This window comes from Centropristis striata, chromosome 1 (genome assembly GCF_030273125.1).
Source record: "Centropristis striata isolate RG_2023a ecotype Rhode Island chromosome 1, C.striata_1.0, whole genome shotgun sequence".
NCBI lineage: Eukaryota > Metazoa > Chordata > Actinopteri > Perciformes > Serranidae > Centropristis > Centropristis striata.
This window is the reverse complement of record NC_081517.1, coordinates 25,035,901-25,061,373: the sequence shown is the minus strand read 5'-3', so window position 1 is coordinate 25,061,373 and position 25,473 is coordinate 25,035,901. Positions and strand designations below refer to the sequence as shown.

Genomic DNA, 25,473 nt, shown 5'->3' with positions numbered 1-25,473 from the left:
AAACATATAGAAAACATCAGGAATGTTAATATGAATATTAATGAGCCATAATGAGTCTCACTTTAGATGTCCTGGTGGCATAGTGGTTGTGAGAGTTGAAGTGGTACCTATCAGCATTTGCCCTGCCCGGCAACAAGATGTCCACATTCAGATCATACGGTGGTTCTTTAGCACTGGACCAGTACTCTGCTATAGCCTGGTACACCATTATGGTAGCCTGGAGAGAAAAAGAGAGAGAGGGGGAGATAAGAAGATTTAGAAGCAAAAGTAAACTGCAAGCTAACATAAGATGTAGGTATCAGGATGGAGAGACAGGTGTGTGTTACCTGAGTTGATCCATAGCCTCCGCCCACTTGCTGCTGTTTGTTGAACCATCTGACAACAGGTCTGGCATCTTCAAATGCCTTTATTAACAGAAGGAAGTCAATGATTGACATTTATTGAGATTCACAGGGATTGGATTTATAGAAAAACCTTTGCGAAAATAATGACAAGTCCTGACTGTATCTGTCATGCTCCTCCTCTGTGGCAAACTACCTCCAAATCCAAGATGGCAGCAGGTCCTTTTGTCTGTCTCCATGTCTGTCTAGTTTAACTCTTTTTTTTTAGGATTTTTAGTGCACTTTTAATGCACTTAATAGTGCACTTATTTCAGAAACTGTTTCTAAGTATCAGCTTATAAGTTTTTGCCTCTATGGGCCATCTACCCTGTTATTTTTAATGAACTGATCCACATGGACTGAGGCCTCTCATCTTGCTGAAGCTAATCTGAAGCCCAGGTACTTGCTGCAGTGTGACTCGTCTTTAGTCTAGATCTCCAGCAACAATATGAATCAGGATTTACATCAAGATGGCTATGCAGATATTCTGAAGTTTGTACTACTTGCTGTTACCACACTGCTACACTGAGGCCTGTGTCCCTTGCTGTTCACTGTGGCAATACTGCTATACTGTGGCCTTTCCTGTGGATACATGTACTTCTACACTGTGGCCTGTGTTGTTTGCTGTGGATATTCTACTACACTGATATCGGTGCTGGCTGCTCTTGATATACTGTGTGTTTCACTTTTTGCTTGGGCCATCTACCCTGTTATTTTTTGTGAGCTGCTCCACATGGTCTGAGCCCTCTCATCTTGCTGAGGCTAGTCTGAAGCCAAACAATCTGCTGCAGTGTGGCTTGTCTTTAGCCTAGATCTGCTGTGGATATACTACTACTACACTCAGGCCTGTGCTGCTTGCTGTTGGATATACTACTACTACACTCAGGCCTGTGCTGCTTGCTGTTTGCTGTGGATATACTGTGCAGCTCACTTTATTCTGTGACTCTAAGTGTTGAGAGTTGAGGATAATGGCACTTCTTCTGACTTTATTGTGTTTGCTGACTGTATGGGATTTCGAGGCAAATGGTCGCTTCTGCGTGTGTGCTTCTAACAAAGTGACTAGCCTGCTGGTGACCACTGGTCACAGCTGCACTTATGCCAGTGCTGCTGTACAGCCTGTACAACCACCCCAACATCTGGCAAAAGACATGAACATATCCGCCTTGTTCAGAGACAATTATCTCACCTTTCAAAGTAGATCTTGCCTTGTCTCTACATATCAAAAGTCATACTTCACCAGTAATGTTACCAAGCAGAGATTGTTGATTGTGTTACTGTTACTCTTGTCTGGTAATGTACAACCAAACCCTGGTCCTGATCTACAGTGTATTCAGACACCTTTTTTTTCCCACCATTTGTTCAACTTAATGTGCGCAGCTTGTTACCCAAAATGGATATGGTCAGAATTTGGATTGAATCAACAGATGCAGATATTGTTATACTTTCTGAAACTTGGTTGACTAAATCTATTGAAAATGATCACATTAATATATCTGGCTACAATGTTTATCGTACTGATAGGCTTAAAAAAGGTGGCGGTATTGCAATTTATGTTAAATCAAGATTCGATGTCTCAGTAGTTCTGTCTGAATCCATCTCTAAACAACTGGAATTTTTGGCACTGAATGTGGAAATATCTAAGTGTCTTTGTATTACTGTTGTTGGGTGTTATAGGCCTCCATCAGCCCCCAGTGAAGCGTTACAATCCTTAAAGTATCTTTTGTCCAAACTGAATTACAGTGAGCTTCTTTTGGCTGGTGATTTAAACTGGGACTGGCTTAATACAGTTTCAAATGATTTTAAATCTTTTTGTGATTCTTTTAATCTTTACCAGTTGGTAAATTTACCCACTCGACCAAACCTCAAAAATCCTGAGAAGTCCACTTTGATCGACTTGATTGTAACAAATGTTCCTCATAAATTTTCCTCCCTGGGTGTTTTCTGTAATGATTTAAGTGATCACTGTGTTGTTGCCGCTATTAGAAACATCAAGGTCCCCAAATCCAAACCTCGTATAATTTATAAGAGGAATATTAAACATTTTAATGAGCAAGCTTATCATCACGACTTGTCCTGTGTTGATTGGAAGAAGATAGGGCTGATACCAGATGTAGAGACGGCTTGGACATTTTTTAGGGATATTTTTATGAAAATTGTAAATAAACATGCCCCTTTAAGGAAGTACAGGGTTAAGGGACGAGAAAACCCATGGTTCTCTCCAGAGCTGGCAGATGCTATTCATGAACGTAACCAAGCTTGGGCCAAGGCAAGAAAAACGGACTCTCCCATAGATTGGTCTATTTTCAGACAATTACGGAACAAATGCTCTTCCTTCATTAAAAAAGCCAAATCAGAATATTATTTGTCTGTGACAACTGAAAACCTAAACAATCCACAGAAATTTTGGAAAGTCATAAAGTCACTTTCAGTGAGTAAAAGCACTCTGGTGCTTCTACCTTTATTTTAAACGGCTCTACTCCTACTTATAACAAAATTGAGATTTTAAATTGTTTTAATAAGCATTTTATAAAATCTGGCTCTTTGTTTGACTCTCTTAGAACTGTCGCTGTGAAACCCTGCACAAGTCAGCCAACTTACACTGGAGAGCCTTTTAATGTTGTTACTTTTTCTGTGCAAGAAGTTCATAAAGCCCTCAAAACTTTAGATAAGAGAAAACCTTCTGGCCCAGATTTGATAGATTCTTATTTTCTAAAATTGGCAGCGGACTTTGTGGCAGAGCCTCTTACAATCCTGTTTAACCTCACAGTCGAAAAAAATGACATACCTTCTTTGTGGAAATCTGCTTTTATCCTCCCATTATTAAAAGGGGGTGACCCTGCAATCCTGACAAATTATAGACCAATATCCAATCTCTCAATTTTGGCAAAAATTTGGATCAACTCTTGTTCAGGCTATTGAATCTTTGCAGAAAGCTTTTGTAGCTGTACAAAACTCATTAATTCACTTGAAACTGGTTCTCAATGCCAATAAAACAAAGCTTATGATATTTTCTAACAGTAAAAAATTGCCTCAAATGGTTCCCCCAGTGTCCACTCTTGAGGGCAGCGAAATAGAGTTGGTTCATATGTATAAATACTTAGAAGTCTTAATTGATGATTCACTCACCCTCAAGCCACACATAGAACATCTTGTGAAGAAGCTGAGGTTAAAATTGGGTTGTTATTTTCGAAATAAGTTGTGTTTTTCTTTTAATGTAAAAAAACGTCTTGTCACTGCAACATTTTTATCTGTGTTGGATTACGGAGATCTTTTGTACATGAATGCTGCTGCTAAATGTCTTAGAATGATTGATACTGTTTATCATGCTTCTTTGAGGTTCATTACTAACTGTAAGATGTCCACTCACCATTGTGAATTATACTCTCGGGTAGGATGGCCTGCTCTGGCCACTCGAAGGGCTAGTCATTGGTATACTTTCATCTATAAGGCAATATTGGGACTGCTGCCTTCGTACATTTGCAGCTTAATTACTGTGAGAAATGCAGGATCTTATTCTCTTCATTCACAAGATCAATTGTTGCTTTCTGTCCCTTCTGCTCGTACGGAGTTGGGTAAAAGGGCATTTGTTTACTCTGCACCTTATGCATGGAATATGCTACAGAAAGAATGGAAATTAACTGAATTTTTTACTTTGAGCACTTTTAAATCCAAACTAAGAGTTATTGAGGCCAATTCCATAACATGCACTTGTTTCTCATGATGTGTTTAAGGTCTGTATGTTATGTAAATATGTAACTGTATTCTGTGTTTGCTGCCTCTTGGCCAGGGCTCCCTTGAAAAAGAGGTTCTTAATCTCAATGGGATATTCCCTGGTTAAATAAAGGTTAAATAAAAAAAAAAAAAAAACTGTGGTAGTGTTATACAGTGCCTTGCAAAAGTATTCATACCCCTTGGAATTTTCACCCTTTTGTTGCTTTTACACATTAAATCATGGTCGATATAATTTGGCCTTTTTAAAAAGAATTTGCAAAAAAACCCTATTTAATATCAAAGTGAAAACAGATTTTTACAAAATAATGTCAATTAATTAAAAATCTATAAGGTAAAATAAATGAGTGCATAAGTATTCATACCCTTTAAAGTAACTGAACTAATTCAACAAAGTTCCAGCTAGTTGATGCAGCAGAGTCTCAGTTAGTGTAATGGAGATCAGCTGAGTACAGTTGATGTGTGTCAAGTGATTATAGTATAAAAAAACATGTGTCTGGGAGGTCCAGTCTCTGGTTCATCACTATTCCTGCTACAATAGTACCATGAATACAAAAGAACACTCCTAGTAACTCAGAGAAAAGATCATTGAACAGTAGAAGTCAGGAGATGACTACAAAAAAAATTTTAAACTCATTGGACATCACAAAGAGTTCAGTTAAACCATCTTTAAGAAATGGAAGCAGTATGTCACTTGTTTAAATCTGCCTAGAGCTGGCCGTCCTCACAATCTGAGTGACCTGACAAGAAGAAGACTGGTCCTGCAGCCTTCCAGGACCTGCTGCTGAGGAGCATCCTCAGAGCATGATGCTGCCACCACCATGCTTCACGCTGGAGATGGTGCGTTTGTGGTGATGTGCAGTGGTTGGTGTTCGCCAAACATAGTGTCTAGCCTGATCGCCAAAAAGGTCAGTTTTTGTCTCATTAGACCGTAGAACCTTCTTCCAGTTGACCCTGGAGTCTCCCACATGCATTTAGGTGAATTCCAGGTGAGATTTGATGAGTTTTTTTTCTCTCCCGCACAGCTCCGACTGGTGAAGAACCTGGCAACAGTTGTTGTATGTACAATCTCTAGGTGACTTGGTGACCAACCTCTCCAGTCTTCTTCTTGTCAGGTCACTCAGATTGTGAGGACGGCCATCTCTAGGCAGATTTAAACAAGGTCCATACTGCTTCCATTCCTTAATGATGGTTTAACTGAACTCTGTGGGATGTCCAGTAAGTTTTTTTTTTTTTGTAGTCATCTCCTTACTTCCACTGTTCAATGATCTTTTCTCTGAGTTACTAGGAGTGTTCTTTTGTATTCATGGTACTATTGTAGCAGGAACAGTGATGAACCAGAGACTGGACCTCCCAGACACATGTTTTTTTATACTATAATCACTTGACACACATCAACTGTACTCAGCTGATCTGCATTTCACTAACTGTGACTCTGCTGCATCAACTAGCTGGAACTCTAGTCTACTAGTTCAGTTACTTTAAAGGGTATGAATACTTATGCACTCATTGATTTTACCTTATAGATTTTTAATTCATTTATACTACTTTGTAAAAATCTGTTTTCACTTTGATATGAAAGAGGTTTTTTTTGCAAATTCTTTTTAAAAAGGCCAAATTATATCCACCATGATTTCATGTGTAAAAGCAACAAAAGGGTGAAACATCCAAGGGGGATGAATACTTTTGCAAGCCACTGTACTTCAGACTGTAACCTGACAAATACTAAAACCTTCCATGGACCCTCTAAATCAGTTTTTCTCACCAAATTGCAATCCCCTGCAACTAAAACTGCATTGTCAATTATGTTTCAATGGAAACTTTACGTTTGTTCTTGATGTATGACAAAAAACATTTCTAATCTGCACCTGCGCAACAATAGACATGCATTTAAATAGCAATGTGCCAGGCACAGGCTTTTAAAGGGAAAAGGGAGATGACTGATTGGTTTAATTCATGTTTAATTCATGCCCAAAACACATCTGACTTTGGTGTCCAAAGTGAGGTAGCATAGCAACTACTGTTACAGTGTGGTGAAACACACACAAGTGTGAAATGCTTACTTTGGCTTTGACCAGAGCCAGAAGGCCGTAAGCTGTGGCCTCCAGCGTGATAACACGTCCCTTAGGTGTTGGCCAGTGGGACAACTCTGTGGAAGACACACACACACAAATATGTTTGTATTACTCTGATGTACTTGGAAACACTTTAATCCATTCCAATCATTCCCCAATTCCTAATTTCCCAAAAAAAAAAAATAGAAATAAAAAAAAGAATAAAGTCAAATGTGTTCACTTACACTTCCCTTATCTTACATTTAATTAGAAGCTTTAATATGAAGCCTCGTTTGGACATCAATAGTAAATGACACAGTTCCTAAATAACCTTAAACAGATTTTTAAGACTGCTGTATCGAGCAAAATCACCCTATAACATTAACCATACTAAGAGTAATTATTCTTGGATGATTATATTTTCTTCATATACTCTATACAAAATGAGTTCAAGAATATTTCTGTGTGACGACACCTGGAGAAAGAAACTTGTTGAGGATCTCGCGGTTCAATTTGTTTTCATTGGCTAGGGCATATGACGTCATGGTAACAGCATATGGGTTGGTGAGCGTGGGTAGACGTGTCTCCAGATAGTTCACTGCTTTGTCTATACTGCCTGGCATACTCTGCACAGGGAAGGAGGAAGGAGAAAATATGGAAAACATAAAAAGGGAAGATTAAAGTGTGAACATCAAAAGCTGTCTGATCACAGTAATGCATCAATTTCCAATAACCACTTCTGTTCAGGGATGCCATAGCATTTGGCCCTGATACAACAACTGAGACAACGCTGAATCAAGATGTTTTCATGTGAAAAACAGAAACGAGGCCTCTCTTGTCAGAGAGGTGTCTGTGGTGCCAAAAATGGTATGCATGTGTCAATCTGCTACAATATTTAAATTCAGAGATGTAGTTTGTGGTGAGTGGTCAGCTTTTTAAAAAATAAACCCTGTATTCATGATGCTGATAAAACAGCAAACATACACAATATACAATATATACAAATGCAATACTATGGGTTGTCATTAAATGTTGCCATTCTGAATATGTGAAATTCTTAATTTTAGCACACTCGACCATTCGCTAAACCCCTCCCTCAAACAGTGGTTGTCCCTTTGTAGCAACTGTAAGCATGACAGAATAAGCCAGTGATGTTGGTAAGTTTTCAATGTAGTGTAGAGTCCACAGGACCCACAGGTGGTGATTTGAGTGGGTCCCTGAGAAATTCAGTGAGTCCCCAAAAATGTTTGTCTTGAAAAATTGTTGCGTCTAACTCCTTTGATGTTGGTATGGTAAGATATGGTTATAATTAATGGATATATTCAGGTATGTTCAAAATCTATCTGAAATTAAACAAATGAAATTCCTAATCTTATACATTTATTAGAATACAACTTCCTCATTTTTATGAGTGCAAAATATAATTAAAAAAGCACTTTTGTCGCAACATAAATACAGTGGTGGAAGTATTCAATTTCATTTTACTTCAGTAAAAGTTCTAATTCCAGATTCTGAATTGACTCCACTACAAGTAGAAATCCTGCATCAGCATTAAAATATACTTGAAGTATCAAAAGTAAAAATACTCGTTATGGAGAACGGCCCCACTCAGATTATCATTTATATTCCACATATATTATTGGATTATTATTTTTTATACATTAATGTAAGCAGCATTTTACTGTTGTCAAGGTAGGGCTCATTTTAACTATTTGGTATCGTGGTTGGTGTGTTTGTATTTATAAACATGCATATCATTTTCAATTGATCATATTTTTTCATGTTAAATCTCAACCTAAAAGTAACCAAAGCTGGCAGCTAAATGTAATGGAGTAAAAAGAACAATAAAGTTACATATGTGATAATACTCACACAAGTAGCACAAGTACCTCATAATTGTATTTAAGTGCATTACTTGAGTAAATGTATTAAGTTACATTTCACCAGAAATAGCAAAAGAAAAAAAAACTTAACTTTCAACTTAAATATTTAAGTATACTCAAGAACATGATTAGGTCTGAATCTGAAGTTTTCAGTAAGATCAGCCTCCACAAGGTCATAGGTGGAGTTTCCCAGATTTAAACAATTTTATACCCTTGTAATGACGGAAAAAGTGATCATATTAGAAAATAAGGAGGAGTTTCACCAGATAGCAGGAGGATATTAGAGTTAAATGATTTCATCCCAGTATTGAAAGAGACGCAAAATGTGTGATGTACCAGAGATTGGGTGTAATTCTTGTTTGAGAATTAAGTTGTTTTTTTTTTGTTGCTTTGTTTTGTTTTGCCAATCACTATAATTGAGTTAGTAGCTGAGGAAAAAAAAGAGGTGGAAGAGGGAAAAGGAAAAAATGTCGTATGCAGATGGAGTACTCACATTAACAGTTTCAGCACATAGAGCGCGTGATTCTTGCATGGCAATGAGGTTGAAGGCCGTCATGGAGGCATCTGTATCTGCGCCGCGAACGTCACCCTACACATGTACACATACAAACATATATTTATTTATATAACATGACAGAAAATGACATGGTGTTAGTTTAATCTCAATTAGGTATTTTTGTAGCACAAAGATAAAATAATTTATGTTAATGAAATCAGTGTACGCACAATCATCTCTCCATGGGCTACTGTTCCCACTTCTCTAAACATGCCGTCAGGTTGCTGTGCGTTAAGAATCAGGAACTTAACAGCATCACAGATGTGTTCCCTTTGAATTGCCACCAGATTATTGGCCATGGCAAACACCTTGGTAACATATGCTGTCAGCCTGAGAGAAGAGAGAGGAGAGGAGAGTGTTATAGTGTACTATCATTTATTTGTATATAAATACACCATTCTCACATAATCACAATCTAAGTTTAAGGTGCAATTTGTAATTAATGGCCACTGCAAAAAATAAGGGGGCAGCATACAGAGGTGAAGTCAAGTCTCCATAACACAGCTATCACGTGGTGGTAAGTATTCCACAGTCTCTGCAAGAGCAGATGTTGCAGAGAAAAATGTTGTATAGCTTGTTTATGCTTCTGCTTACATTTACCTCCTCTCTGCCGACTGTTGGTCTCTGTGACTTCCCTGAGCGAGTAACCTCCGCTGGGTAGTTAACCATTATAACAGTATCTTTAACCTAGAATCTTAGTTTGTGTGCAACATTCTTAATTTTAGGTTAAGTTATAAACTAAAGCGGCTAATGGCAGTACAGCTAACTTTGTAGCTGCGTGTAGTTGTTCAACCTCTCACAGTGACTCACTTCTCCAAGTAATATCACAAGAAAGGACAGGCCGGGGCTAGTTGATTAGCATGCTTATTTCAGTAGATCTTTCATATTATTTGAAAATCATCATTTCTTCAGATTCAGTTGATAACATAAGTTCATCTTTGGAATGTTTTAATAAAAAATCTGGCCATATCTTACATATTGCACCTTTTTAAAGGAGAATATGCAAACAATTTTGCATGGCTTCATGGATGTTTCAATGCCTCACCAGCTGCTACTTTGAAGGTGGGCCCACACAGCAAATGACCCATCCGGTTTACGGTATGCAAGCTCGTTACGGTAGCCTGGACACACAAAACCCACACAACTTGTTGAAGGATTTCTGTTACTATTTTCCTCATATTTTTTGCATCATTCAATTTTCTGATGCAATAGGTTTTTGTGTTTGTGCAAGACAAATAATGATGCAAACTTTAATAACATCTCAGTCTATGTGTTGCAGACCATTATTTCATGTAGCTTGGATCTGTGGGGCAGGGGTAGCATGCACTGCTGTCTACCACACTCTACTTTTTGATAACACTTCTGCCACGTCCAAAAACTCTAAAACATGTGTGTTTGTGAGCCTACCAGTCTTGATGTGTTGGAGACCTTCGCTACGTTTGTCAAACCCCCAAGTTTCCCACTGCATGGTTTTGTCCAAATATATGGTTGCAATGACAGGCAGGGTCATGCCGATCATGTTCTGCTCTCCACAGCCTCCAGGCTGTCTGATCAGGCTACCCATAGAATTCCCACTGATCGCGTTTTCCACCAGTGTAGAAACCTGTTCTATCCCTGCATGCACAACAAACTAATGTTACTACAGAAGAAACAACTAGACAAATGCAATACAATTTACACAAAATACAGAAATAATTGTTCAGGCACTACATCATGTAATGTCCATAAAGACCAAACATGTGATTCAGAGTACTGCAGTACAGCCTGGCCTAATTTAAAACTACAAGATAATCAAATCAAATTTTGAACAATTTTGCCTACAGTATGTCTTCTGACTATTTTAAAAGAGAGAAAACCAACTTCCTCCATTTAATTTATTTTAAACATCAGTCTATCATAATCAGTGGGCTCAGATCTGTTGTCATGACTTTTTGAATGTGTTTTGTCTATGAAAAGTGTCAAAAGTGTACATTTGTTATATTAAAATGTCCGAGGACGCAGAATAAATATTAATGAAAATTCACAACCCAGTTGTATTGCATTGTATCATATTATTGTATTGTATCATACCATATCACTGTATGGTATTATATCTCACCTGTCACTGAGATCTGTGTGACTGTAGGTGTGTTTGGAACCAATTCTTTCTTAGGAATTCCACTGTTGAGAATTACTTCTTGTTTACCACCTAAAGGGAAAAACAGTGGACAGGTTGAGAGATTAATTAGCAAGTGATACAAACACATTATTACAAAATTGCTGAACAATGTAGCTACTTAATGGAAAACTCACCTTGTTTATCGGGGTCTAAAATAATAATCTGAGGAGATTTTACCAGCACGCCTTCAGGCTGTAAAAATAGGCGTTAAAAAACAGCTATTTTAATAGCTAATAATACAATGGAGGTTGCTTTGTTGTTGTGTTTCTCAATGTTTTCTCTTATTTATAAGTAATTTTGAAAAGGCTCCAAAACAGTATACATTAGCATCAAAGTTCTAAAAGTTATTACATGTCCCTATACTGACTTCACCATTGGAGATCTCTGTGCATTTCTCTTACCACGACCTTCAGCATCCTCATGATTCCATCATTGAGGTATGAGTCTTTGACAGCTGCTTTGACCTCAATGCGGTATTGTCCTTCTTTCATGGGAATGATGACAAAGGGTACAGATAGTGTAGTTTGGGCCCCCATTTCGGTCTCCTGGCGATACTTTCTACGTTTAGAAGCTGCACTGCACACATGGTCCTCCTCAAGCAGATCGACACGCACCTTAAAAATGTGACAAAGATGGAGAACGAGACTGAAGTGTTGTGAATAATCAGTTTTAGGTCACAATGATGTATCCCTTATTTGAAGAAATGTCATGATTTGTATTGTTTCCCTCATCCGTTGTTATGACACTTTTTTGTAACAAACTGTTGAGGAAAATATCAGTCTCATAATCTCACACAGACTTACAGTGATACGATCCGGGCTGTAGTTGTGGAGAACAGCTTTTATCTCTATCTGCTCTCCACGGACAGCAGAGTATGGCAGTCTGAGATCAATGAAGAATTCCTTCCGAACAATCACCTCTAACGGTTCGCCAACACAGATTCCTTTAAGATTAGAGGGATTAAAAAAAACCAAGTGATTGAACAGAGATAGAGGGGGAAGCGTGTAAGTGATGGGAATGGTTTAAGTTTAGAGGTGCAAATAAAAGACAGATTTTAGTCCTTACCATTAGTTCTTGACAGACTAATGCCAGTGAATTGCCAGGTTGTGATAGAATCTTGCAAAGGAACATCCTTTGTAAATGTTGTGGTCACACTGAAGCAACAGAGATGTACATCTTAGTGGTGTCTTTAATTAAGTTATCAGTCCACTTTGTGCCTATAATCTGTTCACTCACCAGTTAGGTGTTTGTCGAGGGCAAGCAGGCAGATTGATATCTGACCACAGCCAACTTTCAGGGAAGTTGGTACGGGAAACTATTTCATCGCTGTCCATGTAAATAACATCTTCTGTTGAAAAGTGAACTGTTGAAAAGGTTAGCATTTTAATAACAACTATGAGAAGCCACCCAGCACTTCCCTCCATCCCTTGTCCCCGTCACTTACTGGTTTGCATCTCCTTGCAGCAATGCACGAAGGCTGCAGCGCAGGCTGCACCATCACTGATGTACTCCGCACGAATCTCACAGGTGTATGAGAGGGGAGTTTCTTTCATGCCTTCCTTACAACAGTCACTTTCCAGTGGGTCTGTATACTGATTCACTTGAAAGTAAGAAGGTTATGGTGAAGAGACAGAGATGATAAGTAAAATGAAAGACACTGGAAAGACAAATTCAAAATATATATACATAGAAATATATATTGTCAGAAATTTGTATTTTCATTAGCTAAGAATGAGACCCTCTTCAACTGAGTCCGCCATGTTGCATCAACATGTTTTTACAGTGGGCCAGAGCCGACAAACCAAGCACTGGCTATACACTTTTAGATTACATTTTAAGATTATCAGAAGGCCACTGTAAGTTCTGCTACACACTTAGAAAATGAGTGGTGAACGGAGGGGGGTTGTGTTGGCTGCAATCTGCAGTGCTAGATGCCACCAAATCCTACACACTGCACCTTTAGCTAAATACAGTGTAAAAAGTGTTTTTAGGACATAAGCTGGCCCCACTAAAACACTGTGTGGTTTAGAGCCGTGGTTCTTACCTCGGTTGGTTGTTACTTCCATTATAGTAGTGCTTCCACAGCGCTTCCTCCTGATGGGGGCCGGACATTTTGATCCTGGAAATGCAACACAGATAAGATCTTTAACTGAACCAAGAAAGGTTGCACTTTATTTTTGCACCGTATAATCAATGTGAATAAACTCTTAAAATGAGTTTAAGGTCATTTATCTGGACACACACACACACACACACACACACACACACACATATGCTTAATAAAAAGTACAGTGTCTCCAAAACTGTCTCCATGTACAGACACCAAAAAAAGTAAGTAAGAAATATAATGCAATTTGGTTGGAATGACCTTTTAACATGCAGTTCTTGTAGTATCCAAGTAGTTTGTAGTGAGAGTAGTAAAGTAGTGTCACCTTGTCTGTCGGGAGTCCCAGAAGCCGTGCTCGTCTCAAGCAACAGCCCAGCATCATAGAACACACTCATCCCGTCTTTCCCTCCACCTGGTGTGCAGCCTGTGTCATGCTTCTCTACAATGTCCCACACCTGAGCAGGGTGAACATCATTCACAGACAGATAAATAATAAGAAAAGACATAGGGTTACACTATGTATCTATAAACTCAAGTTCTGATATGGTATGAGACACATTCACTCATGGAATGCATTTGCTGCAGGAAAAATTCAAAGGGGATATTACTTGAAGCCAAAAGCTCACAAGATATGTACACACAGTATTTGGAATTTAACATATTTCAAATGTTAATGAATATAGATATGACATGAAGAACTTGCCTTTTTCTGGGTCAGACGGTGCTTGTTGTTGAGGACGTAAACGCCTTTGTCAACTGCCACCAGTCCTACTGTGGCCCCTGGGTCTCCAGTGACCTTCAGATTAAACATCTTGCGAGGCTCATAGGACGGAGCAGGTCTTGATGACTCTAGTCTCAGCTTAATGTAAAGACATGCAGTTTTGTATTAAACAAAGTAGTTACAAGTATAAAAAGACAAATAATTACAAACAACTTTGTGTAGCTTGTGTTTCTGCTTCATCAGTGTTGTGAGTCTTACCGAGCCCATGCAGGAGTCCTTGACATCCACCCAAACAGAGTCTGATACCACTTCATTGTTATTTGTATGGTAGTAAGCTATGATACGGAATGATGGCAGCATTTCTTTGGTAATGGGAATTATCAGGGAAATCAGCACTTGACCACTTGTCCTGTAACGGCCATTTTTCACCAGTTGACCTCTGCTCAGGATCTAGTGACACAGGTTTCAAAATCATTATTATCATTATCTGACATGTGTCAGGTTATGAGATCAAACAAAAATGGTTCGATACACACACACACACACACACACATTTACTGGGTTGTATATATATATATAAAACACATCTTACCAGGTATGTGATGTCATGATTTCCCTGCTTGTTGAGGTTGAGGTTGATTTTCAGGTTGTTTCCTATTTCCAGCTCAGCTGTATCCACACCTGGAAAAGTTACATGTTGTGATAAATGCCGGACAGAGAAAAAATGTAGTGCACATTACAATGCCACCATGTGATGTTACTTTGGAATGTCTCTTACCTATGTGGATGTAACTTTTGCTTTTGGAGGTATATGGCTGAGCTTCCATGCGGGCTGATGCTTGCCTTCCAGCTAAAAGACGAGGATCGTTGGTCTTTGCCTGCAATCAACAATAATGTTGAATTTCGGCTTAGTGGGACTAATAAGGGAATCTTAATCTTAATCTTAGGCAGTAATGCATTACTAGTAACATGCTACAGTCATATCATTTTCCTGAGTAACAAGTAGTGTAACAAATCACTAATACACTTTCAGACTTTGGGGTTGGCTCGCTCAGCTTTCTTTCCTCTCCTTTGATCTCTGTATTTCACAGGGTGGTTAGCTAAATGCTAACTTTAGCTGTGTTCATCGAGCTCAGTCGGCCTTGATGCCAGAAGCTCAGAGCGTTGGTGTTTACCCCTCTACCCAGGAGGTTTAGGCAAGCGGGGAGGAGAAGATATTCAGACCCAGGGCGGGGGGAATTCTTTCTGAGAGTAATGTAAGTGTGGTGCCTGATCGGAAGCTGGGCAAGGAGGCAAAAGAACCAGGTCAGCTTCTATGGATATTGTGGTGTAGACGAAGAGACAGAAGAAAACTTTGGCAAAAGAAGCTCAGAAGAGAAAAGGAGAGACCGAGCAAGAGGCTGCTGGACAAGTAATTATCAGGCTCACTTTCAGAGAGCTTTGCAGCGACTTGTAATGGATGATAAGTAACACAGTCATAACACAGTCATAACAGATGAACGTGTCATGCATCCACATCCTGCTTGCTCTATGAATGTCAGATTGAGTGGTGACAAGCTCAAACAAGGAAAAACATCATCCAGCAGTTGCCAGTCATCTCAACAATGGCAAAAAATAGACTGTAGTCCAAATAGATAATAAAAAGTAAAGTGCCGATTCTCCTCTATCATATAATAATGGCTAGAGTGGTAATATGCTGTCAAGATATTGTCATAAAAATCCAAGTGATGAAGCGTCGCTTTTCTGCCAGAGCTATACAGACATTTGTAATTAACTGTTTAATCTTAAGCTTCTGTGCTTTTAGCCTACATTATAGTCCTCCATTGCATTATGACAAATCATATTTCTGCAACTATTTTGGTTGAAGAAACAACATACTTGAAAAGTCTTACGTCTTTGCTATCTTATCTTAACTTATCATGCCAAGCATGTCTTAACCTTTTGCTAAATCGAATGACAGAAGGACCGAACACAGATTAGATGAAGTTCAGCACTGACATATTGTACAGTAAACCTATTAGCTGCAGAACAACCAAAACTGATCTAAAGTAGCTAAAAAAATCGGACCAAAGCTGCAGAGTTGGTGATAGTTCTGCTTTATTTTACCTCTTCAAGTGAATATAAAAATGTTAAGTAATGTAGCTTCCATTTGCTAAACAGGCTGTGAAGCAAAAAAGGGTAAAATTTGTTTTTTTAGACTTACAGTGATTGGCAGTATGTTGTTCCCTGCCACTGTATTGATGGTAAGCCTTGCCATACCATTGTCTGCAGTGGATCCATTCACCTGGCCTGGATCAATCACCACAGCAACACCTCGTGCCGGAGAGCCGTCATGATTCGTAACTTCAACCTGCCATCAGAAACACATCGCTTAGAGCTCAGACTCTTAATATTAGATCAGTTTTATCCATTGAGTATTACAACTAGTAACAAACAAAACCATTGCTGGGTTTTTTTTCTCTGGATTCTCAACTGTTTGTCAAAATCAGCCTCAACATCAGAATAAAAATCCATGACATGTCAAAAGATTGGATTAACCAATTACCTTGAACAGCATGTGACTTTCATATGTAGGACCTACTGCATTGTTTGTGTTTTCAAAGATTAACTGTATTCAGTAATTGAATGTTTTCTGATTTTAAATAAAAGAAAAGAAAAAAAGTAGAAATATAGCCATACTTTTTCTGTCAATTTATATAAATCTAAATAGGTACTTTACCGCAACATCGAAGGACATCCCTGGTTTGAAAAATTTAGGTGTTGTCTTGAAGGTGATGGAGTAAGGTGATGTTACAATCTGGATACCTCTCAACTCTGCCTCTACCATTTCACTACCTGTGAGTTGATGCAGAAACACAAACACATTCAACCACAAACTGATCAAAGGACTTTGTTTTCTTTCATTTTTATTTCATTCTAGATCTGTTCACTTTCTTCTAAATTACCTGATACAGAAGAATATATCCTAATATCTATATTTTCCTTTTCAGCCACCTACTTGTTTGTGGAATTTTACTACTACTAATAATAGGCATTCTGGTAGTTACTTTGACCCTCACATGATGAAACAAGCTGAACAGGCACAAACACGTATTTTTCTTACCGCTCTCCGTCAGCACACTGGCGAATACATATATGGAACTCCCCACCAGTTCATCTATATTTGGGAAGGTCGTTGTGATCTGTTCTCTCTTCAGTGTGACCACTCCACTACCTTTCACGATCTAATGTGACATAAGACAAAAACACATTGAAATACTGTATAGTGGTACAGTAATTTAGTCAAGTACTTTACTAAATCATCATTACAGTACAAAAGGATGTCTTCACCCAGACCGCAGACTCACCAGAAGAAAGCATACAACAGCCCAGAGGACAATAACTATTTTTCTGTGCTTTCTTGGGACCAAGACATCACCAAAGTAGTATTTTATTTTTATTTGTTTATTTATTTGACCTGTTTTGGCTTTATTCGATAGTGATAGAAATTAAAAAAAAGTGTAATAATAATTACAGTCTTTTCATATTGTTTTTTAAACTTAAATATGTACATAAACATATCGCTAGTGTCACTCTATGAGCTACTGACGTTACCCTAGTAGCTTGGTGAAACGCTGTTAAAAAACTGATCCTTACTAAAAAACGGTAGTAGATAGATAGATAGATAACTTTATTCATCCACGAAGGGAAATTCGGTACATCACGGCACATTGTAAATGCATGGCAATGCCAACTCTAGGGGTGTTTAATGCAACATTTTAACTTAAATTTGCTCATCCAGAAGTAAGGTGGAGGGTTTTTTTTACCCACGTCTTCTGATATTCTGAACAATTTGAAATGCACTTTTTTATGTTTTGGAATCTATAAAATACAGAAAAGGTGTAAGTATATGCTCACCGGCACTCTTTGAACAGAATTTTGAAAGCCCCTCTTTTCACCATCTTGCTTAACCACCCCAAACACCACGTAGGCCATCCCATTCACCTCTTCACCAAACAGATACCTAAAACCACAAGAGAGAGAGACATGTTTCCCAACATAACCTCTTAACTACACCTTTATTTTCTCCTCCAACTGATCTACCAATCAAACTTGTTCTCTACAGCTACAAAGTAAAAACCTTCACATACGTAGCTTTAATGTTGACGGTGAGCTCTTCACTGTCCTTGTAGAAGAAGGGGCTCACAGGTGTCAGTTTTACCTCAAAACTGGGTAGCACTGAAAAATGTAAAACATTTTATAATTTTTATTCATCCATAAAAAAACATGGTAATGTTTATATCGGTTTCAAACAAAAGGACCCACCGTATTCTTTGACCTCAAACTCTGCAAAATACTTCTGCTGTGGGTTGCTCTGGAACTTTGTCACCACCTTCCACAGTCCAGGACTACACACACAAAAGAAAGTTTTGGATTTAAAAGAAGAAACATCTTTGTGTAAGAATACTTTTCTCAATCCTAAATGATTATGATGCTATCAATGGTTTAAATTAAATCCATCAGTTATCTGTGTTAAAATGTAATGTGGACAATTAAATTCAAATAAGACAATACCAACCTGACAACTTCAGCGAGTTGGAAATCTCCAGAGTGGAGCCCTGATTTCAAGGAGACTGTATCAAGTGGTAAAATGATGCCATCGGGGGTCTAAAAAAACAACAACAATATACAACAACATTTGCTAAATGCTAATTTACACATTATTTAGTAAATCCATGCTAATTCTTATTAATTACTTTTATCTACAAGAGCCAGTCAACATGAGCCTGGTCAAGGTTTCAGCTATTGCAAAATGTTTCTGTCTTCCACCAAAGCAAGAGGCTGTTTTCAATGTGCAACTCGACCACTGTTTTTTTAATTTCAGAACAGCTGTAACAGGAGTCATGAACTCTATCAGAGACCTAAGGTTCAGTTATTGGTATTTTGGCCATGTATAGAAAAATTATCTTGGACAATTGTTAAGCGTTTGCAATTTCGCTTCATCAAAAGGATCCATTCTTCCAGTTATAGCTGATCACATAATCGTGCGTGCAGTTTTGTGCTTAACAAAGTTCAAATACAATACCTCAATCTCAATGGCAATAGAAACATCAATTTGGGTTGCATCATCCTTTTCTACGGGCTCCATACGTGGCGTCAATGTAAACATCCTGTAATAAACTGACAGAGAGACGAAGAGGTTCATTTTGTTGTCGAAGGTTAAAGGAAGGTGTATCTATTTGGGGTCATTTTGACTGTTATATTTACTTTTTTATTTTACTATTCCACTAATGTTGAATAAATTTAGAGTAAACTGCCAATATTCAATTGAGTAAAAATACATGTAAAGCCTTTATCCGAGAAATAGGTGTGTTTCTTAGCTCCTCACTTCTACTGTTGGGGGTGTAAATGGTCTTGTCAGTCTGGATAAAGATGTACCCGGACTGGAAGGACACTAAAACAACTTTCTCCAGCAGTTGGCCAGGAAACTGTGCCTGCAGGTATACATACTCCTTCGCGTTTGGATCTTTACTGAAGTCTTCAGCAGGGATCTGAAACCAGAATGAAGGGACACAATTACAGCATGAGGCGTAAAGTGGGAAGCATCATTTTAATATCTGGATTAATTTCTAGATTCTTTGGGGTCATGGTAGAAAATGAAGCCAGTAAAACCCTAAAATATATAAGGTGACAGCATTTCATTTACCCTTATTTGTCCGAGTCCCTGGAGTTTATTTGCATTGTTAAGGGTCACAGATGTGGTTGCCAGCCTTTTGGTTTTGGTTGGATGGTTCATCACGTTGATTACAACTTGTATGTTTCCATCGGGGCAGTCTTGACACTCCACAAAGATGTTTTCTGCTGTTCCTACCCGCAACAAGTTGGGGGCAGACATCACCTGCCTGCAAATTAGATACAAGATATATATTAATAAGAAAATAGAGAGAACATCTATCTATCGGAGGGTCAGCATCAATCAGTTGTGTAAGCGTGTGAGGATGATTGGAAATGTCTGTAATATAATTTTTCACTTTTTACTCTTTTATTTCCTTTTTAACTCTAACTCTGTTTTTAAATTTAGTTTTTTATTATTGTTTCATTGTTTTTGTATTATCTCATTGTTTTAATTGTTTTTATTTATTACTATATTTGTGTATGGTTTTAGTGTATTTTAATAACTGTACAGCACTTTGGTCAACTGAGGTTGTTTTTAAATGTGCTCTATAAATAAACTTGACTTGACTTGGCAGACAGAGAGAGAGCAGGGAAAGGTGATGTGCTGTTATGCACCTCCTAAAAAACTTTACACCCAATACTACATTCGTGATAGTAGTAGAATAGTTTGTGAGATTTTTATGTGCTTGAATAACGGATCATTTTCAGTATTTCACAAGCAAAAAACAGAAGTGGTTGAAAACTCTGAAAATATACACATAATTTTGTGCAACAGAAATGTTTCCCTTCCCATGTACACCTTTATCCATCTCGGGACTCAAGCCCCAGGTTGAGAAACAATGTTTCAGATCCAATGAGTTAAAGTTTAATTTCCCCCAAATTACAAACAAACAAACAAACACACAAACAAACAAACAAACAAACAAACAAACAAACCCAAAAGCAACCTATTTGTTCAGATAAAGTTTGTTATCTCCAGCATGGACTTTACACAATAAGTAATCCTTTGATGAAGCCAGCGCAGGATCAATAAAACCTTTGTAGTGTAAATTAACTACCTCTCTGAGTGAGAAAAATTGATTGAAGACCAAGTTGAAATTCCTTTTAGTTTTCTTTATTATCACACATAAAAGAATACACTGCCTATAGGTACAGTGGAGGAGAACTATGTCAAATTCAAGGCTGCTGAATGAAAGGTGTCCCGTGCCCAATGCAGCTCTTGTTCTCTCTGAAATTTCTCTATGTGTGAGGGTATTTAAGTAGCCCATACGCAATGCATGGGCACGTCTTCCCGGGCACAGATACACGACTAAATTTACTTTTTAACCTTATTTAGGTTGACATTCCAACGCTTCTTCTATCTGATATATAGACTTGTTTTGTTCACATTCCAACATCTCCTCTGTCAGATAGGCACCTGTCCCCAGAGCTCCCAAATAGACTGGAGACTCTGTTCTTGCCAGGGGTCAAGGTGTGGCCTCGAGGGTCAGAGAGAGGCCCCTCTTACAGAAGCCAATCTCCTATATCACATGTAACATGAATTATACCATTTGCGGCACAAAATATACTACACCTTTCATCAGGTCTCTCGACTTGCATGATGCATCATTGTGCAAGCACGAAGGATAGGCCAACTGATTGAAAGCCCACAGTATCTTGACTTTTGCAACACAAACTGAAGAAGACCAATATCAATATCAGGAAGATGAATAGACAAACAATCAGACTGTGTATTTTACCACTGTTTTCTTTGAATTATTTCAAGCATTGGGGGAGTGTGTGTGTGTGTGTGTGTGTGTTAAGTTAACCTTCCTCTTGTGTTAGGTTTCTGTTACTATCCATGGTGTTAGCTGGTCGGTATTGACTCGTGTCTTAAATGATCCATAGAATACCCTCAAAACAATTATTTATCATCCAATTTGTTCTTGGTTACTGTTACGGCCCCAGCCGTATACTCTGTGGTTGTGCCTGTGTCTGTGTGCATGCGTGCGTGTGTTTGCTCCTTCCCCTCAGGCTGCTGGTGAAGGATGACTGGAGCTTCCGGCGACCACGGGAGCCAATCAAATTCGGCAATTAGTCATCCACAACTTTCAAAAGGCTGACTGGAGCTTCAGTCAAGGCGGCTGGATCTGATGTGAGCCGTCGCCCAAACCTTTGTCTGTGCTCGGCATCGTTGTATTGTATACTGTGATTAGTTGTGGTTGTTCTTTAGTTTCTGTGTAACAGTTAAACTGACCCTGGTTTTTGTTATTTTATTTTGTTAAACCTTTAGCCTGAAGGGTCCTTTGTTTGTACATATATCTTACTGCTATTTTATTTCTTATTAAAAACACCTCTGTTAAATCCATTACATCTGGTTTATGTTACCTCCTTTTACCCCTTTAAGAGCTGGTGGACGTAACAGTTACCTTGTAAGGCTTCCTTATCTATGAAAGATGATTAGTTTTAATATTCTTGGTGTGGCCCCCTGGCCCTTTCTTTTGACAACATACCCCTCCTTTACAATTTGAAAAAATGGTAAAATGAACCTCAAGAGAATTATATAAATAAATGGTTGTTATGTTATCTGACTATTAATGAGGGTTATAAAAAGACATCTTTCAAATAAATTGTTTTATTTTTTATTTTAATATTAGATCTATGGTGTTAGGGTCAATTTTGAATTAGTTTCATGCATCGTTTACAAATCTGGACATGTCCTTTGTTGTTTGTTCGGTTTTTCAGCCCATAACTGAAGCTCAGGGGGTTGGAAGAGGAGTTGGCTGTCAGTGGACCGTTGTCTTATTGAAATGGAAACTGACCCAAACAACACAAACTTTATCATTTTCACCAGTGAATTTTATAATTTAGTGAAATTCAGGTTGTTGTTTTTTTGTTGTTGTTTAAATTGTATTCCTGACAAAGTCAAAAAGCTTTGATGCAATAAACAAAAGTTCTGTGGTACTTTTATGCATTTAAAACCTAAAAACAGGTCAGTGGCGACCAAGACTAACACAAGAGGAAGGTTAAGGCAGGTCTACCTACAATGGAGCTCCATCAGCCAGAGAAGTCAAAGAGACAAAGGCCAGAGAGGCCAGCAGCCACAGCTGAGTCCTCCTCATACTCCTACTTGATCCTGATCCGCTGTCAATGTAGAGACACCCTGCAGTACCCTCCTTTTATCCACTCTCCCTCCTCCTCCAGTAGGTCCACTTCACCTCACGTATCATTTGTGTGAACACCCCCACATAATTTCCCGACAGTAGTTGAGAAACAGTGGACAAAGGTTAACAGTAGAAAATCAATGAGAGTTTACATGTCTGACCTTCTAAGCATACAGTTGAATGGACAGTTCAGGTAAATTACGTCACAATGTTCGGTTACCGGGTAACCCTGGTTCTCTGAGTATAGAGAATATCTCTCCACTACATATAGAATATATGTTATGGGATTGCTGACATCCTGGCAGCTGACATGAATAAAAAAATGTAAGACACACCACGCCTATCGTGGCTCCCCCTGCGCCGTCTATAAATAGACCCAGCTGCGCAGGGTAACGTTGATTGTTCTGATTTGAACTGGTCCTGAGCTGCCTCGATGTGGAGAGATATTCTCTATACTCAGAGAACCAGGGTTACCCTGTAACCCAACGTTCTCTTTCTTATGAGAATATCTCTCCACGACATATAGAATATATGTTATGGGACTCTGTAAGACACACCACGAGGGCACCAAGGAGACAGAGCAGACGCCGCTCCTATAGCAACTCCCTCTGGTATTTTCGAATGAGACGTCCCCACCACCGGGTGCACAAACAATAATAAACACAGCGTGTGCAAATCACCCAAGAACTATATACAAATATCCCCCTCACACACAGGAAGGGGTCAGAGACACCGCCACGACACAACCTGAACAAAACAAGCCTTGCAAGACGCAATGGCTGAGTGTGAGGAAGAGGCCACTCAGATGGCCAGCACCCTGCTAGACCACTGACAAAGACTTGGGACATCACCCTGGCTGGTCCAACCAGCACAGGGGCGTGGCGAATCACCTATTTTGAAGTGGCCTGCTCACTGAAGGAGATGTCGGCAGCCACATTCAAACAGTAGAACCGTGTAAACGTGGTCGGAGTCAACCATGTAGCGGCCGCACACACCTCAGAGAGGGTGGCGCCCCACCATAAGGCCCAGGAGGTCGAAACGGCCCGTGTGGAGTGCGCTTTTACCCCCACTGGCACTGGTTCGCCTGCCTTTCTGTATGCCTGTTGAATTGCCTCCATGACCCAATGAGACAACCTAGCCTTAGACAGTGGTTCACCCAGGCACTGGGGCCTGTAACAGACGAACAACTGATCTGTTTTTCTGAATGCCGCCGTGTGCTGAATATAGACCTTCAGTGCCCTGACCGGACATAGCGCTGACTCTCCCTGACCCTCGCATGCCTCCTGGGGGGGCCTAAGGGAGCGCAGCTCTACCGACTGATTCAGGTGAAAGTCAGTGAGCACTTTGGGTGGGAACGGCAGATTCGGACGCAGGATAAATCCTGTGTTGTCCAGCAGAAACCGACAGCAACTCTCATGTACAGAGACAGCCCCCACCCTCTTGGCTGATGTTATTGCCAAGAGGAATGCCACTTTGAGCAACATCTACTGAAGGCTCACAGATTCAAGGGGCTCGAAGGGTTCCTGCTCCAAGGCAGACAGAACCTGATCCAGGTCCCACGATGGGCTAGCTGGCCTCCTGCTGCGTGGCACAAGCCTCTGCGCACCTTTCAGGAACTGCGATAAAAGGCTGCTGTCATCCACAGACAGTCTAGCCTAACCCACATGAGAGGCTGTGATGGCTGCCACCACACCCCTCAGGGTCGACGGGGACTTCCCAGTTTCAAGGAGCTTCTGTAGGTACCTAAGCACCTCTGGGGCCGAACATGTCACCGTGTCGATCTGGCTAGTGGCGCACCATGACACGAACAGCTCCCAGCGATAGGAGCTGCCCTCATCGATGGGGCTCGAGCCCTCTGCAGGGTCCGAACCACCGAGCTTGTGAGCCCCATGTCTAATAGGCCGTCCCTCTCAGGGGCCAGAGATTGAGCCCCTGAGGGAAGGGATGAAATGGTGAAATGATGATGTGGGCCCAGTCTGGCGCCACCAGGATCACCCAAACCTCCTCCCGACTGATCCTCTGCAGTAGGTTGGGCAGAAGGCTGAATGGGGGAAAGGCGTAGAGCAGCCCCTGAGGCCAGTGGTGTGCCATGGCGTCGGTGCCTAGGGGAGACGAGTCCCTCCCAATGGAGTAGAACAGTGAGCATTGTCTCTGGAGGCAAACAGATCGGCCACCGCTCTGCCGAAGCGGCACCAGATCTCTTCTACCACTGCCGGGTGCAACCTCCAGTTCCCTGGATGTGGCCCATTCCTGGAGAGTCCGCTGCCACATTCACCACTCCTGGCACATGCATGGCCTTGTGTGACAGGAACCGTTTGTATGCCCATGTCCACAGTTTGTGCGCAATCATGCACAGACGCAGAGAGCCCATGCCTCCTTGTCTGTTGACATATGCTGCTGCTGTGGTGCTGTCTGTCCTTACGAGAACATGGCGGCCCTGCAGCCTCAGCAGGAATTGCCAAAGGGCCAGGTGGATTGCCCTCAGTTCCAGGACATTGATATGCTGGCCCTGCCAGAGGACACCCCAGTGGCCGCTGATGCCCCTGCCTTCGTGGAGAGCGCACCAACCCTCGAGGGATGCATCCACAGATATCACCTGCCGACGCAGGAATGGGCCCAGCCTGCTGCAGACGGCACTTTTCGTCGTTGATACACAACCCCAGGTCCTGGATGTGTGACAACAACACTTTCCGCAGAGGCCCCAAGACCGCGTCCATACACCTGGTGAAGGTGCGGGGAGCCAGTGAGATGCCAAAGGGGAGGACACAGAATTCGAAGGTTTTGCCGTCAAAGGCAAACCTGAGAAATCTCCTGTGGCCCTCCCAAATTGGGATTTGAAAATATGCGTCTTTGAGGTCGACTGTTGCAAACCAGTCGTCCACAAGGACCGCCTGCTTCACTCGTGGCACAGTCAACATCTTGCATTTCAGGGGCCGGAGGAGTTGTCGGAGAATTGTCCCATCGCGTTTCAGAACAAGAAAGTAATGGGAGTGAAACCCCGCCTGCTTGTCTCCCAGCCCTACCTCTCTGATGGCCTTTTTGGTCAGAAGAGTGGACACTTCTGAGTGCAGGACCTCTCTGTGCTGG

At 40.2% G+C, this 25,473-nt stretch overlaps 1 protein-coding gene across 2 annotated transcripts in view; it reads right to left on the bottom strand.

The window, feature by feature from the left end:
• The window catches only part of LOC131973573 (complement C3-like), a 30,023-nt gene extending 7,632 nt beyond the window's left edge, over positions 1-22,391 (bottom strand). The window contains exons 1-32 of one of the 2 annotated variants that reach the window (XM_059335605.1): positions 22,268-22,391; positions 19,275-19,470; positions 18,957-19,119; positions 18,654-18,748; positions 18,147-18,235; positions 17,894-17,976; positions 17,719-17,806; positions 17,486-17,591; positions 16,692-16,812; positions 16,308-16,423; positions 15,792-15,938; positions 14,367-14,466; positions 14,181-14,269; positions 13,847-14,038; positions 13,571-13,726; positions 13,193-13,322; positions 12,805-12,879; positions 12,205-12,360; positions 11,997-12,123; positions 11,826-11,914; positions 11,564-11,703; positions 11,162-11,374; positions 10,895-10,952; positions 10,701-10,790; positions 10,010-10,216; positions 9,648-9,723; positions 8,773-8,932; positions 8,540-8,635; positions 6,639-6,789; positions 6,173-6,258; positions 327-404; positions 62-217 (exon numbers count right to left, since the gene is read on the bottom strand). In XM_059335605.1, the coding sequence (XP_059191588.1) occupies positions 62-217; positions 327-404; positions 6,173-6,258; positions 6,639-6,789; positions 8,540-8,635; positions 8,773-8,932; positions 9,648-9,723; positions 10,010-10,216; positions 10,701-10,790; positions 10,895-10,952; positions 11,162-11,374; positions 11,564-11,703; positions 11,826-11,914; positions 11,997-12,123; positions 12,205-12,360; positions 12,805-12,879; positions 13,193-13,322; positions 13,571-13,726; positions 13,847-14,038; positions 14,181-14,269; positions 14,367-14,466; positions 15,792-15,938; positions 16,308-16,423; positions 16,692-16,812; positions 17,486-17,591; positions 17,719-17,806; positions 17,894-17,976; positions 18,147-18,235; positions 18,654-18,748; positions 18,957-19,119; positions 19,275-19,470; positions 22,268-22,344 (3,906 nt within the window). In that variant the 5' untranslated portion in view covers positions 22,345-22,391. Of the gene's footprint in view, positions 1-61; positions 218-326; positions 405-6,172; positions 6,259-6,638; positions 6,790-8,539; positions 8,636-8,772; positions 8,933-9,647; positions 9,724-10,009; positions 10,217-10,700; positions 10,791-10,894; positions 10,953-11,161; positions 11,375-11,563; positions 11,704-11,825; positions 11,915-11,996; positions 12,124-12,204; positions 12,361-12,804; positions 12,880-13,192; positions 13,323-13,570; positions 13,727-13,846; positions 14,039-14,180; positions 14,270-14,366; positions 14,467-15,791; positions 15,939-16,307; positions 16,424-16,691; positions 16,813-17,485; positions 17,592-17,718; positions 17,807-17,893; positions 17,977-18,146; positions 18,236-18,653; positions 18,749-18,956; positions 19,120-19,274; positions 19,471-22,263 lie in introns of both variants that reach the window. The other variant, XM_059335613.1, reaches the window with a different exon arrangement.
• Positions 22,392-25,473: the final 3,082 nt, after the last annotated feature.